At 47.8% G+C, this 13,136-nt stretch overlaps 2 protein-coding genes across 2 annotated transcripts; one reads left to right on the top strand and one right to left on the bottom strand.

Moving 5' to 3' along the window:
- Nucleotides 1–101: 101 nt before the first annotated feature.
- Nucleotides 102–4,862, bottom strand: sars2 (seryl-tRNA synthetase 2, mitochondrial). Its single transcript, XM_068745535.1, is given in 15 exon segments — nt 102–386; nt 894–959; nt 1,061–1,153; nt 1,454–1,756; nt 1,858–1,945; nt 2,030–2,075; nt 2,153–2,261; nt 2,587–2,634; nt 2,737–2,842; nt 3,628–3,691; nt 3,792–3,846; nt 3,949–4,089; nt 4,190–4,219; nt 4,327–4,422; nt 4,629–4,862. Coding segments are annotated over 15 exon segments (1,620 nt in total). The 3' UTR covers nt 102–245.
- An 831-nt stretch (nt 4,863–5,693) lies between these two features.
- On the top strand, nt 5,694–9,973 carry si:dkey-260j18.2 (uncharacterized protein LOC325231 homolog). Its single transcript, XM_068745562.1, has 5 exons — nt 5,694–5,733; nt 6,504–6,657; nt 6,731–6,809; nt 7,054–7,281; nt 7,389–9,973. Exons 2-5 carry the CDS (start codon nt 6,504–6,506, stop codon nt 8,884–8,886), a joined length of 1,959 nt encoding a protein of 652 aa, XP_068601663.1. The 5' UTR covers nt 5,694–5,733; the 3' UTR covers nt 8,887–9,973.
- The last annotated feature ends 3,163 nt before the right edge of the window (nt 9,974–13,136 follow it).

Below are 13,136 nucleotides of genomic sequence, written 5' to 3'. Positions count from 1 at the left end.
CATAAAAATGCAGGACATTAAAATGGTTCTTCTTCCAATCACACTTCAAGGTCACAGCGCTGCTGTTATATCAGACTCCTATGAACGAGGGAAAACGTGCCAAGTCAGCAGCGCTGATCTTTATTAGTGATCTCTTTGATGAGCCAACCCGACCGTTACAGCTGCAGTAAAACGAAAGGTGACAATCTGCTCCTGCGTTTGGACTCCGCGGAGCTGCAGATGAACCGGCGCCCCGAACGTTTGGCTCATCTGGTCTTTGGGGAAGGCCTGGCTTGCTTTTTCTGCTGGTTCGGCCCAATGTACTTCAGTGGAGTGTACTTTGGCTTCTCGATCGTCTCCAGTCCAAAATAAGGCTGCAGGACTTTGGGGACGCGAACCGTTCCTTCCTGGGGAGACAGAGGGGGGGGGGGGCAATGCAATGGGAGCAAACGAGAAGAAAGAGCCTCAAAATCATTAATAATAAAAGTGACGTCTACACAAACAATGATTTAATTTGTCTTATTCTCATTTTATCTTTTTTGAATTGAAACTGAGCCAACTAATACTGTAGTTAAAGAAAAATGGAGTCTAGTACTTCTAATTATTTAAATATAATATGAAATGCATCACAAATTGTATTAAAATGATTTTTGCACGCAGGTCAACACCGATCGTTTGTCGATTGATAAAGTAAGAGCACTAAGGAGCTATTTTTCTAAATACATTTCAGACAAACTTTCACCGTAATTGTCTCTGAGGGCAAAAATCTGAGTCAGTGTTTCGATACCATTTTGTTTTTTTTCATTACAACATTTTCAAGACAATTTTTCCAGAACTATTTAGTCTTTTTCCAGACAATTAAAAGAGGAGAAATCCTGCGGCGCTTTTTCTCCGGGTTCATGTTGGTGTCTTACTTTGGTCTGGTGAGTCTCGAGGATAGCAATGATGGTTCGAGGGATAGCACAAGCTGTAGCGTTCACCTAAAGAAATGAAAACATAATTATGTATCTTGGGGAGGGGGGGGGGGGGCATTCCTTAAGCTATACATGGTAATGCAAGTCAGCCCAATCTGCAGTCTCACTGTGTGGGCGTACTGCAGGCTGCCATCCTCTCTCTCATACAGGATGTTGAGGCGCCTGCTTTGGTAGTCTGTACAGTTAGAACCACTGGAAATCTGAAAAAAATGAAAATAAAACCGTCACGACATGAAAAAGGAAAAAATGACAATTAGAATCAATACCAAAAAAAACATCATTCTTTTACTTAACAGAAGTATTGGACTCCAAGTTTAGAAATATTGGCTGTACAGTCTCTTTCCAGCCTGAAACTTGTGTGACGTGTTGAGAGGAGATATATTTGTGTACCATAAATACTTTAAACATATTTGATTGACAAGGGAAGAACGTGGCCAATGATTAAGTTTCTGTCCCTGCATCCATCATCCTAAATGTTTGCATAAGGCATAGTGACCTACCTCTCCGTAGCTGTTCCTTCCAGGCATCCACGCTTCGATGTCGTACTTCCTATGCGCCGGAGCGCCCAGTTCCTGTGTCGGCATATCCAGCACCCTGAGTAAAACCACATATTAAAAAAAAAAACGGCCTCGATTCAAACTAAAACATCAAAAATATTGTAACCAAGTCAAAGTGAATGGACATGCTGACCTGTAGTGTAGCTCCAGAGCAGAGAAAAGCTCTTTCTGCAAAGACACGAACTCGTCCAGCAGCCGAGCGCTCTCTTCTCCCGTCTCATCAGCTGTCACTCCAAACATCTCTATCTGGACGCGCAAAGTTCATACAATGCTCATTAGCATAAACACACAAAAGGTAGCGGTATTATAACTGCTGCGCCCCCCCAGCATGTTGGTGTTGGTGTGACCTTGTTGAAGTGATGCACTCTGTAGAGGCCCCACGTCTCCCTGCCTGTGTCCGTCTCTGCTCTGTAGCAGGTGCTGCTGCACACCGTCCTGCAGACAGAGAGCGGAGATCAATCAAGAGATCGTGATTATGAATATAATTACTGAATGCAGGAGAGCAAGGCTCCGCCTAACCTGACAGGCAGATCCTTCCAGTTGATTGCGTGATCCATAAAAAAGCCTGCAGAAGAGAAACACGCACACAACAGGTTGAACAACGGGACAGACATGCTGAGTTTTTTCAGATCAAGGTTTTACCTGCCACCCCGACTTCTCCGGTCCCAGCCAGGTTGAGGTCTTGGAAACGGGCCGGGTCCAGTGAATAGACCTGAGAGAGATGAGCGTTGGGCTGCATACCACAACCCTCCTTGAAGATGATGAAAGAGACGAAGAGAAGTCGGGGAGAGAAGGATGTTGAGTTACTTTACTAACAAAACAAATACTCTTTACGCTCTTATTTCTGAGTGTGTTTTTTTTTTAGCCATTTAAATTAAAAACACAGATCTAAACAATCAATTCATCCGGAATAATTGTGCATTAAAATTAAACTCCCCTGACTTTACATCAGCATGAAAGTGACAACGGAGCAAGAATAATAATTGAATTGTAATTTTTTTTTAAGTGAACTATTCCTTTATGTTTAATGTCTTCCATGAATTAAAAAGTGAAAATGACAGAATCGCGCTACTCACAAACACGGCCCCCCTGAGCATGTCAGGAACAGCCATGGGAATGAAACCCTGCGGGATTCAAGGAGAAACGTGTTGCTCTGCTCGATGTTAACAGAACACAAATATACATTTGCAGATTTAGGGCATGGAGAAGGATTGACGGGTGCCTACCAGTGGCTGGAGCCTGTCAAGGGCAAAGTTTTGGAGTGCGGTCTGAAATGTGGCCCCCGCTCCCCGTAGATAGTAGGACCTGTGGCCTGAGACGTGCGATAAATGGCTGCAGGCGAAGGAAGAGGTAGAAAGTGTTAACACTCCAAATCAATGTTGCATCGTCAAATTCTAGAGCGACATGTTATTACCGCGGCAACGGGAGTTATGCATCGTCTGTCTGTTTGTTTGACTGTTAGCAGGATTACGGAAAAACTGCTTAATGGATCTTGAGGAAAATAAATCTGAAGATGGGTCTTGGTATCTCGGAGATCCCGTTAAATTTTGAAAGAGATCCGGAAACCTGTCTGGATAAAAAATACAATCTAGATTCTCCTATATTACTTATAATGGAGGCAGGCTTTTTTTTTTGGTCATATCTTGTAAAATATGCGTTCCGCAAATATCGCAGTAACAAAGGGGTCCGACATGCACTATTGTGCAAAATGTCTTCAGGATCTGATCAAGAATGAGGTCATGAAAAAAAAAAATATTACATTGAAAATTTCATTTACAGATTCAAAAATTAGTTAAAACTCTGATTCACTTTGACTTTTCATGGTTGGTGTATAAAGATACCAAGAACAATTTAGAACCTTTTGATTAAGATCCAGATCACCGTGCGGACGGTGTAAATCCAGTTAGGAGGGGGATGAGCTGCTTGGTGGAGGTCTGCGCTCTCCGAGTGCTTTTTTTTTTTAGGTCCTTCTGGTTTGTGCTTTCAAACAAAGTAGCATTTTGCTCTTCAAGGATGAGCAGATAAAAATCCTCGCTTATATCAAGAAGTGGACAAACAGCAGATACGCTGGAAAATGAATCTGGAGAAGTAATTACAACAAAGATGGCGCCGTTAACCTCTGCCTGATGAGTCCCAGCTCCTCCCCCAGCTCAACATGTCCTCGAGGCTTGAAGTCAAACTCTACAGCACAGACAGAAGAGGATGAGATTCAAACTCTGAAATACACAAAGGTAAAATATTCATGGGCAATTATTGATCAGTCATGGATCGCATCCCTTACCTGGCTTCTGCCCAACCAGCTCTACGACCCTCGCCTGGCGCTCATCTCCAACCGGCTGAAAAAGAACGTTTCAAAAATTCACTATGCCAGTGAAAATGTCTCCCTCGATGCTCTGCTTGTGTTTGTGTCCGTTTCTGTGTGTGGTTGTGTAACTCACCACATCAGGATGAGTGCTGTTGGGCAGTCTGAGTGCCTGTATGTAGTGTTCCTCCTCCAGCTTGGTGGCCCTGAGGTACAGCTGGTTCAGTCGTTTGCGGATCTCTCTGCCTGTCTGTCGGGCCTGGGTGTACTCTGGTAGCTGCAAGGTAAAAACAAAAAGCAAAGACGGACTGTTCTAAAAGGATAATGGAGCAAATCTGCCTAAAACAATAAAGTATGTCTGCATGAATCAAACTCACGTTTGTCTTGGATTTGTTGTTATTCTCAGTCTGTGAGGAAAAGATTATTACACAAGTGGTTTAGACAGAAATGATGAGGCAGCTGAAAATCAAAAAAACACAAACATCAGTACTTCTATAAAGTAGTTTATACTGACCACTAATTTTTGGACGATGTTACTGATGTGACTTTTCTGCTCTTCCAGCTCTGAGATTTCTGTTCTCACTGCCTGCAGCTCTTTCCACACCTGCACCTGCAAATAAGCACAAACATCCAGTGAGATCTACTGAAACACCAACAGAACAGCACATCTGAAAATTCAGCTAAATTTAACATCAGAACATTCAGCGTATTAACATATTATTATATATTCTATATATTAGTCTTGTATGTATTTCCAGTAGGTCACGTATGGAACAACAATAATGTGTACAGGGCTCAAGAACAAACAAGCATTACGATCTTCCTGACGTCGTCGCCCTGCAGGTCCGCCTTCCTGTTCTGCGCGTTCGCGATCACGTCGTCGGTCTCCTCACACACGGCCCTCATGTCCAGTTCGGGCTTGTCGCTATAGCCCATCCGGACGTGCTCGTACAAACTGCTCCGGACACCCATCCGCCTTACACATTGTCTTAAAACCGGCGTGAATGCAGCGCCTCCGAGTCTGACAATCGTGCTCATGTAGGTCGCCATTTTTTTTAACGTTGCGTTCACGTCGTGCAGGAATAGTTTATTCTCCCCGGTTCAGTCTTCGTCAGCCTTTACTCGTGTTTTTCGAAAGCTAAGTCTTTTTAAATCACGTTGGATTTTGAACTCAAATGAAAGCAGAGTGTAACATTTTACTAAAGCTTATATATATTGTTTGGTAATTATCTCGTTTTTTTTCTTGGTTTTTAATATAAGTAGATTGTTCCTCTCTGCTATGAATGCAGCACGAACGCGGAAATTAGAATTTCGTGATTAAAAAATTATATTAAAATAAAGAAGCTGCTTGTATTTATTTCCCATATAGAAAATATCCTATATGATGTGTGCAGAAAATACTATATTTATTTTTATTATTATTTTAGTAATCGAAAACTCGAACGACTCCGCCCCAAACATTCGTCACGAGGCAAAGGTCAGCCAATCAAACGAGCGGAAGTTTAACGTTGCAGTAATCCCTTTTCAGACGTGACAAGTGCGGCCGGCTGTACCTGCGTTTCCAGTTATTCCTCTCATTTGCGGGTTCTATAAACGGTCTGTTCACATTTTCCTACCGATCTTGGATGTAAGCGCGGACTGATAGTTGTTGAGGAGGATATGCTCAACGCACCGCGGGAGAATCGGTCCTTTGTAAGCTAGTTTTGTCCGACTGGCAGTTGACATGTTGAGCCCCGACTCGTCTTCCCCACAGGCCCGGGGACAAGCATCCCCAGATGGGAGCGAGGAAAGCCCCTCGAAGCTTCCGGTAATCGATTAATTCGAGGATACAGTTGGCGTTTTTTTTAAAACTGCCTCACTAATTCCTGTTGGAGGCGAGACGCGACCGGCCTTCACGGTGGAAACGAGAAGAAGAGCAAAGGTGATTAAAAAAAGCTTAAAATCCAATTTATCAACTCATGTTTTAAACTGAAATGACAACAAGTTACTTTTTGGATTCCTCCTTTCTAGTAAAATAAAAATGCTAACCTGTTATAACAGGTTTGTAGCGTCGTCTTGCAGCTATAGTCATTTGGGAGACTATCACACGTGAATGTGGTTCATTGTGAGAACACGCTAATATTCAGATGTTTGAAATCAATAATCCGTGCTAAAAATGCTGCTTTTACCGACTACTGCAATCTCAAAATGATTCCGTCCCTTAATTACAAGCCTCTAGTACTTCAGACTCGTATTTAGCTGCTATGAACGTCTTCAAATGGGATGCATATGCAGGAATCCAGCATTCCTGGATCCTGGAGGAATCTTAGCCCATTCCACAGAGTCAAAGGCTTCACGTTCCTTTAGTATTCCTGGTTTCATACGCTTTCACTGCTCTACAAAACAGCGTCTCAGCACGTCCGTGTCGGCGCTGACCCGTCCTGGACTTGCGGGTCCAGCTGTGGTTCGCATCTTTGAATTCCAGCATCGAAGCCTTTGTCTACAAGAACAGGAAAAATTGGGATGCCGAGAGACTTCGTGACTAAACTTAAATCCATGAAGGTTGTCATGGTGATTTGACACGTGATTTTCAAATGTGTAGCATTTATGAGTTCTATTTTTATTTAATTTAAATGTTTCTTTCTTTTTTTTAGTTAGTAATTGCAAACTAAACTGCTAATAGTCTATTTAAAATGAAATAATTTCCCTCAGATGAACGCTGTGCAGCGGGGCGCCACCACCTGGCATCCCCAGCCATGGCAGGACAGGGGTGTGGGGGGGGGAGAGCCTCTGTCAGACAGCGACTCAGAGGAGGAGGACTTCCCCGACAGCAGCAGCACACCGCTGGGAGACTACATCACACTCGGTGAGACGGAGACATGTCTTCAGTGTCTCTCTCTCTCTCTCTCTCTCTCTCTCTAATCTCTGTTGCGCTTTAGGATTGAAACAGCTCCTGGATGCGCAGCAGCTGTGTGACGTCACGCTACTTGTCGAGCGGGAAAAGTTCGTGTGTCACAGGTACGACTTGAGGAATCTGAGCCTCCAGCGATTGATTATTTATTGAATATATTATTCTGACATAGAACGCAGAGCAGATGCGACTCGTTTCTTTCACGCAGGCCTGTTCTGTTCTGCAGGAAGTGGGTTTTGACCCTTTGGGGAAAGACGCCAAACATGAATGTGCATCAAAAACAAACGCTGTAAATATAGAAGTACACCCACCTTCCATTCTTCCATCTGTCTCTCTCTCCCCCCCCCCCAGGGTCCTCTTGGCCGCCGTGAGCCCGTACTTTCGAGCCATGTTCACCAGCCCGCTCGTCGAGTCCCGCCTCGCTGAGATCCGACTGGAGGAAGTGACGCCGGCCGTCATGGAGACGGTCATTCGGTTTGTGTACAGCGGCGAGGCGGGGCTGTCGCTGGACACGGCTGAAGATCTGTTCGTGGCTTCCAACCGGCTTCAGGTCATCCCTCTTCAAGACTTGTGCTCCAGGTAGAATGAGGGGGGGGGGGGGGGGGGGGCGCTGTTTTATCAAATCAGCGCTTCTCTGTTGTGGATTTTTGATTTTATTCCCTCCACTTGTCCCTTTTCCTCTCCAGATTCCTTTTCGAGCACCTCTCGGTGGACAACTGCCTGGGGATGTACTCCCTGGCCCGCTCGCACCACGACCAGCTGCTCCTGCGGGCCTCCCTGCGCCTCGTGGCCCAGCACTTCCCTCGCGTGGCCCGGCAGAAAGACTTCCTCCTGCTGGACCACGGCACCCTGGGCAGCCTCCTGAGCTCCGACCGCCTGGGCGTGGACTCCGAAGCCGAGGTCTACGACGCGGCGCGCCGATGGGCGGAGCACCGGCCGCTGGATCGTTACGGCCACATGCCGGCGCTGCTTCACCACCTGCGGCCCGGACTGCTGTCCCCGGAGGAGAGCGTAAGACTGCGCCAGGAACTGTGGAGCGCTGCAGCCGGCGAAGGTCTCGGGGGTCCCCTGAGGCCACGGGAGGGCATGTTTGAGAAGAAGATCGTCTGCGTGGACCTGACGCCTCGGGAAGATGAGAGCACGGCCGGCGGGGACTACACCGTGGACTGCTTCGACCCCCGGTCGGGGAGGTGGAAGAAGTTAGCGGCGCTGGGTTCGCTGGTCAGTCCCGGCTGCACCGCCGTGGGCGACCGTCTTTTTGTAGCGGGGGGGATCCTGCGTACCGGCACCGTGTCTGCGGCCGTGCACGAGTACGATGCCGTGCTGGACCGCTGGAAGGAGCAGCCGTCCATGGCGCATCCGCGGGCCATGCTGGGCCTGCTGGGCTGCGGGGAGTCGCTGTACGCCTTGGGGGGCAGCAACCGCTCCGCCCTGCTGGACTCCAGCGAGACCCTGGAGCTGACGACGCTCCGGTGGGCTCCGGGGCCTCGGCTGCCGTTCCCTCTGCGCGCGTTTGCCTGCGCGGCGCTACGGGGGCGGCTTTACCTTCTGGGCGGAACCACGCTCGAGCAGAATCGAGCCGCGGTCCACTCGGGGGTCCTGATTTATCACACGCTAACGGACTGCTGGACGCGTGTGGCTCTGGACAGCGGCGCCACCTGCCTCGCCGGAGGAGTGGCCGTCCGTGGGGGGGTCTGCGCCATCGGGGGGTACACGAGGGACACTACGAAGTTCCTGGACGGGAACTACACCAATCTGGAAACATTAGACGCCACCGGGCGGGTGTTGTTCTTCAGAGAGGACAGGGGCTCTGGGGCAGACAGGGAGGTGACGGGGGGAGGGGTAACAGTCGCCCCAGAGCAACGGGGGAACGCAGGGGGTGGAAGCGACCGGGCTCCATGCCCCGCCGCGTTCCCCGGGCTCCCCCGGCGGATTGCAGCGGGAGGCGTGGCCAGGTGGAACCGAAGGATTTACGTGTTGGGCGGGGAGAACGGCTCGCGGTTCTACGACAGCGTATATTGCTGGAAGCCCGGCTGGCGCAGCTGGGTCCAGAGACGCGAGAAACTCCCAGGAGGCACTGGGGGGGTGAGCCAGTTCGGGTGCACGACTTTAAAGTTCCCGAAGAAGCACATCCTGTCCAGACTGAGACTAGCCAAAGAAAATAGCAAGAAGACGAGCGACTAGTCGACGGACGGGTCGATGGTCGCCATGGTGACGGGTTGATGCTCGGAGCCATGACGTCCAGGAGGACTGTGAATTCCAGATGCACCTGAATGCAACCCAGAAGGGCCTTTTAATTGCTTTCTCAGAAAGACATTTTATAGCCAGCGTTTTTTTGCTGGTAGATATTTTTAAAGGCTGATAGGGAACCACTTCAATGCTGCTGATTTTTGTAATTTAATTTTTTTTGCAGTTTTAGGGACAGACAGAAGGATACAGGCGTGTTTGCGACATGTTTGATTTACCTACGCCTCGTGTGGAGCCTTTAATGCTCCTTTACTATCATTTAGGCCTACACCAGTAAACATCACAGTGAACGTATTTTCATTGAACTGGTGGTTAGAGGTCTTGTACTGGTTTCAGATTAACGCTAATATTTATGCATTTTCTATTGAGCAATTAATTTATTCTGCTCCGTCCCTCCCAGCATCAGAATCTACCTGGTTCACTGATCCCACCACACGGGCTGCCAGAGCGCCTTCATCGGATCTTCAGATATGGCAACTCATGGTTTTCCATCAGTTCTCAGTAAAAAGGTCCTGGGACATAGCAGTGGGGGGAAATGTGCACATTTTGCTGGATAAAAACCCCCCCAGAAAACACAACTGCGTTTTAGTTTCTACCGCAATGAGAGTTTTGGGTATACAGAGATGTTTGGGACGGCAAATAAATCATTTTCTTCACCAGAATTTCAGTTTAAATGCTGTGAATACGTTACCACATGTAAGAGTAACGGCTCTTACTACTGAAATAAAAGAATGTCTTTGTGGATTTATGTTATTTACCCTCAAAAAACGAGCCTCTCGGTCCAGCTGTGTTGTGTTGAGCTTTCAGTTTTTCCGGCTGCAGGCTTCCCTCTGAGTTTTCCTTTCCTTTGTGTGCTTACAGCTTGTATGACGGTGAAGTGATCGTGTTGCACAAGCATGTTTTTTATGGTGAGGACTAAATCTGTTCGACACCAGACACCAGCACACTGTGTCCAGTCAGTCAGCTGCTGCCCTCCGTTTGTGAATTGAAAAGCAAAGTGGATGCTTTGATGAAAGGACACGATTAAAGGACACTTTACTTGAACTCATTTTGTTGATGCTTTTTTTTTCTTGTCAGAATTCTTGACGCACCTCAGTAAGTTTGGTGTATATTCAATCACGTTTATTTATAAGCTGCAGGACAGAAATGCCCAAAAACATCTTCCAGTTATTTCATCATTCGTCCACCAGGGGGCGAGAAGAGACAGGCTATTTTTTACTTCGTAAAATACTGAACCTTGAAAAACTATATTTATTTAAAAAATAATTTTCTGAAACTTTTTCAACAGTGTTTATCTGGGGGGGGGGGGGGGGGGGGGGGGGTTATAGTGGTCATTTGATGTAACTGCTAAAACGGAGACAGACAAGTTAGCGGTAGATTAGAGATTTCCTTTATTAGTCCCACAAGGAGAAATTTGGAGTTACAGCAGCGTAGAATAGAGGAGTAAAAAAATGATCAGTTCTGATCAGTTACTGGCTGTGTTTGGTACAAGGGTCAGTCACATCACCTCACTCCATGGAGCGTTCCGGGGGCCTGATGGGGGGGGCCCTCTCTCTTGGTCTGCGGGATCTGCTGCCTTCACTTGTGTGTCTGGACTCTTCTTCTTAATGTCAGTGCTGGTCACTCCAAAGAGGAGAGGAAGGATTTGGACCGGGTGCGAGAGGAGAACGGGATGAGAGCCTGCAGAGCAGAGAAAGAAGTCAGCCATGAACTCAAATGGAACGTACACAACACTTGCAGGTAGCAACTCACTCCACCTGATCTCAGCGGATGAAAACAAAGAAATGTGTGCGGCGTCTCGTTTGGTCGGTCGGCTCCTTGGCGGAAGCGGATCCCAGCGCCGTGAACGCGACTAACCAGTAGAACCAGAGAAGCTGGCATCAGGGAGAACCCTGCGGACGCCAACAACCTCATTATGATGCCACAGGTTTTTAAATTCAGGCTTATTATGTGTAGGTACGGTGGGCACCGAATGCATGTGTGTGTCGGCTGCCCCGTGTGGTGAATGTGAGTATAGCTTGGGAGTGGGTGTGCCCGTGGGCGTGGGCATGTGTGAGGTGCGCACTCACCGGGGACACGGAGCCAGGGGAGAGGCAGTTGGGTAGCCGTGACTCTTGTTGGCCGCTTTGTCTGTATTCCATGGTTCATTTCACCGGTCCATTATTCGTCCGTGCAATGTACCTTTCGGACTTTGTTCATCGCCAGTACCGCCGTGCTTGTGCCTCAAATAAATCCACCCGTGAACGCATCCGGGATTCCGCGTCTCTGTACGGACATTTTAGCGCGTCGGATAAATACGCAGGACCCAACACACCTCTCAGCGGCTAAACCAGGAAAGGAAGCCGCAACATTATGCACGAGATCAGTTGTAAAATAAGCAATTAGAATATGAGTATTGGGATAAACGAAAAATGTGTCAAAAATAAAATGTCTCCACAGACGGCAACGGTTTAAGTGTTTGTCGGTGGAAACGGTTTGAAAGACGTACTTGTTCTACCAACAGTGGTCTGTCTGGAATCCATGGAGATCATGGAATGCATTTAGTCAGATTTAAATAAAATAAAAAAGTAGTTTGGACCTGCTGCTTTCATGAGAACTAAGGTAAACAAATGAGCTGTAATGCAGCCTAAAAACGCTGCATCAGGTTAGAACGCCATTACTGTAACACACACACACACACACACACGCACGCACGCACACACGCACACACGCACACACGCATGCACGATCCAGTTTTTAATCACTTGTTTTTATTTAAGCAGATACTTCTCATTAACATTGTACATATCTGGAACCGGAGCTCTCCCATGATTACCCAAACATCTCTCCACCTCCATGCAGAGTTTCAGGATCGGTTCTATAAAAGGTCCAGTCGGTCAGCTTTTGCATGAGAGGGACGGTGCGAGTGAGGAGAGGAGGAGGAGGAGGAAGAGGAGTTAAGAGTCAGACCCATTACCAGGCACATTGATCTCAGGTTGGTCCAGTCGAGCCTAAAGTGGAGGCTAATGAGCGTCTTAAGGGGTCCCTGTGCAACTCTCAAAACCCCTTAACCATCAGTGAGGTATCTGACACCTCAAACCGTCCGGGGGGGGGTAAGAGGTAGGGGGGGGGGCTTTTAAGGCTGGAAACTGGTGCAGTTTTTATGCGGTCTGTGTTGGTTTCACTCACTTCCAAGCATGAATGATGGCTTTGGCAAACACCGCCCCCTGCAAAAACCAGAGGACGGAGGGGAGAAGGGAAGATAGAGGGGGGGGGGGGGGTTAAAATAATGATGGGGGCATTTTAAAAAAAAACAAAAAAAACAACAAACACACACATATTTGCAGGTCGAGAAGGGCGACCGACAGATAACAAGGAAGTCACTCCTCAAATTAAAAACAAATAGAACGGCAAACATTCTCCGAGGCGCCCCGATCAAACCGAGAAATAAAACTGCAAACGATTCAATCGAAAGCAAAGTGACATCAGGCCTGTCCAAAGTGACGCGTCAAGTTCCTCTTTGTCCCGCCACATCTCCCATCATTTTGTGTAAACCAGGAAACGAGTTGGTTGGTTCCTCTTTGCGGCCGGTCCAAGCTCAGGGTCTGGCTACCATGGCGACACTTCACCCCCCGTCAATAACCAAACAAACGGTCCACTTGAGAATAAACATCAGCGACAACAGGCAATGATTTCAGCAGCATCATCAGGGGGACGAGGACAACGTAGGACATCACAGCACATTCGGAGACGGTGGAGGGACGGGAACCGATGGCGACGGTACGACGGGGAATCGAGTCTGCTTTACACAATCACATCTCTATAGCAACGCTGAAAAAAGGAAATGTACACCTGATGGAGTCAGAACAGCTCATTCCTTGAAGCACCGTTGTACAGCGAACACGGAATACCACAGAGGGGGGTGGGGGGGGGGCAGTAAACCTTTATGAACGCTAATCTCAATCAAGTACACGGCAAAGTCTGCACAAGTTGCCCCCACCCCACACCCATATATGGAGTTGGACAGAAATCCAACTGAATAAGAGGCAGAAAGGGGACAGTGACAGCAGCAGGAGGGGACCCCAACCCTGGGGGGGGGGGGCAGAAGGCAAGGAGAGCGAGACACCTCTCTTCCTTCTTTACCTCTGAAGGGAGTGTTGGAGCAAAGGAGAAACCAAAGACCTGTCGCGCTGCTTCCTGCTGCTCAT

The sequence above is a fragment of the Brachionichthys hirsutus genome, chromosome 11 (assembly GCF_040956055.1).
Source record: "Brachionichthys hirsutus isolate HB-005 chromosome 11, CSIRO-AGI_Bhir_v1, whole genome shotgun sequence".
Lineage (NCBI taxonomy): Eukaryota > Metazoa > Chordata > Actinopteri > Lophiiformes > Brachionichthyidae > Brachionichthys > Brachionichthys hirsutus.
This window is presented reverse-complemented; position numbering and strand designations above follow the sequence as displayed.

What these genes read in the sequence shown, in the direction of transcription:
- si:dkey-260j18.2 (XM_068745562.1), top strand. Translation starts at nt 6,504, where the DNA reads ATGAACGCTGTGCAGCGGGGCGCCACCACCTGGCATCCCCAGCCATGG. An exon ending in GGGAGACTACATCACACTCG is followed by an intron (nt 6,658 to 6,730) that starts GTGAGACGGAGA and finishes GTTGCGCTTTAG; the next exon opens with GATTGAAACAGCTCCTGGAT. An exon ending in GAAAAGTTCGTGTGTCACAG is followed by an intron (nt 6,810 to 7,053) that starts GTACGACTTGAG and finishes CCCCCCCCCCAG; the next exon opens with GGTCCTCTTGGCCGCCGTGA.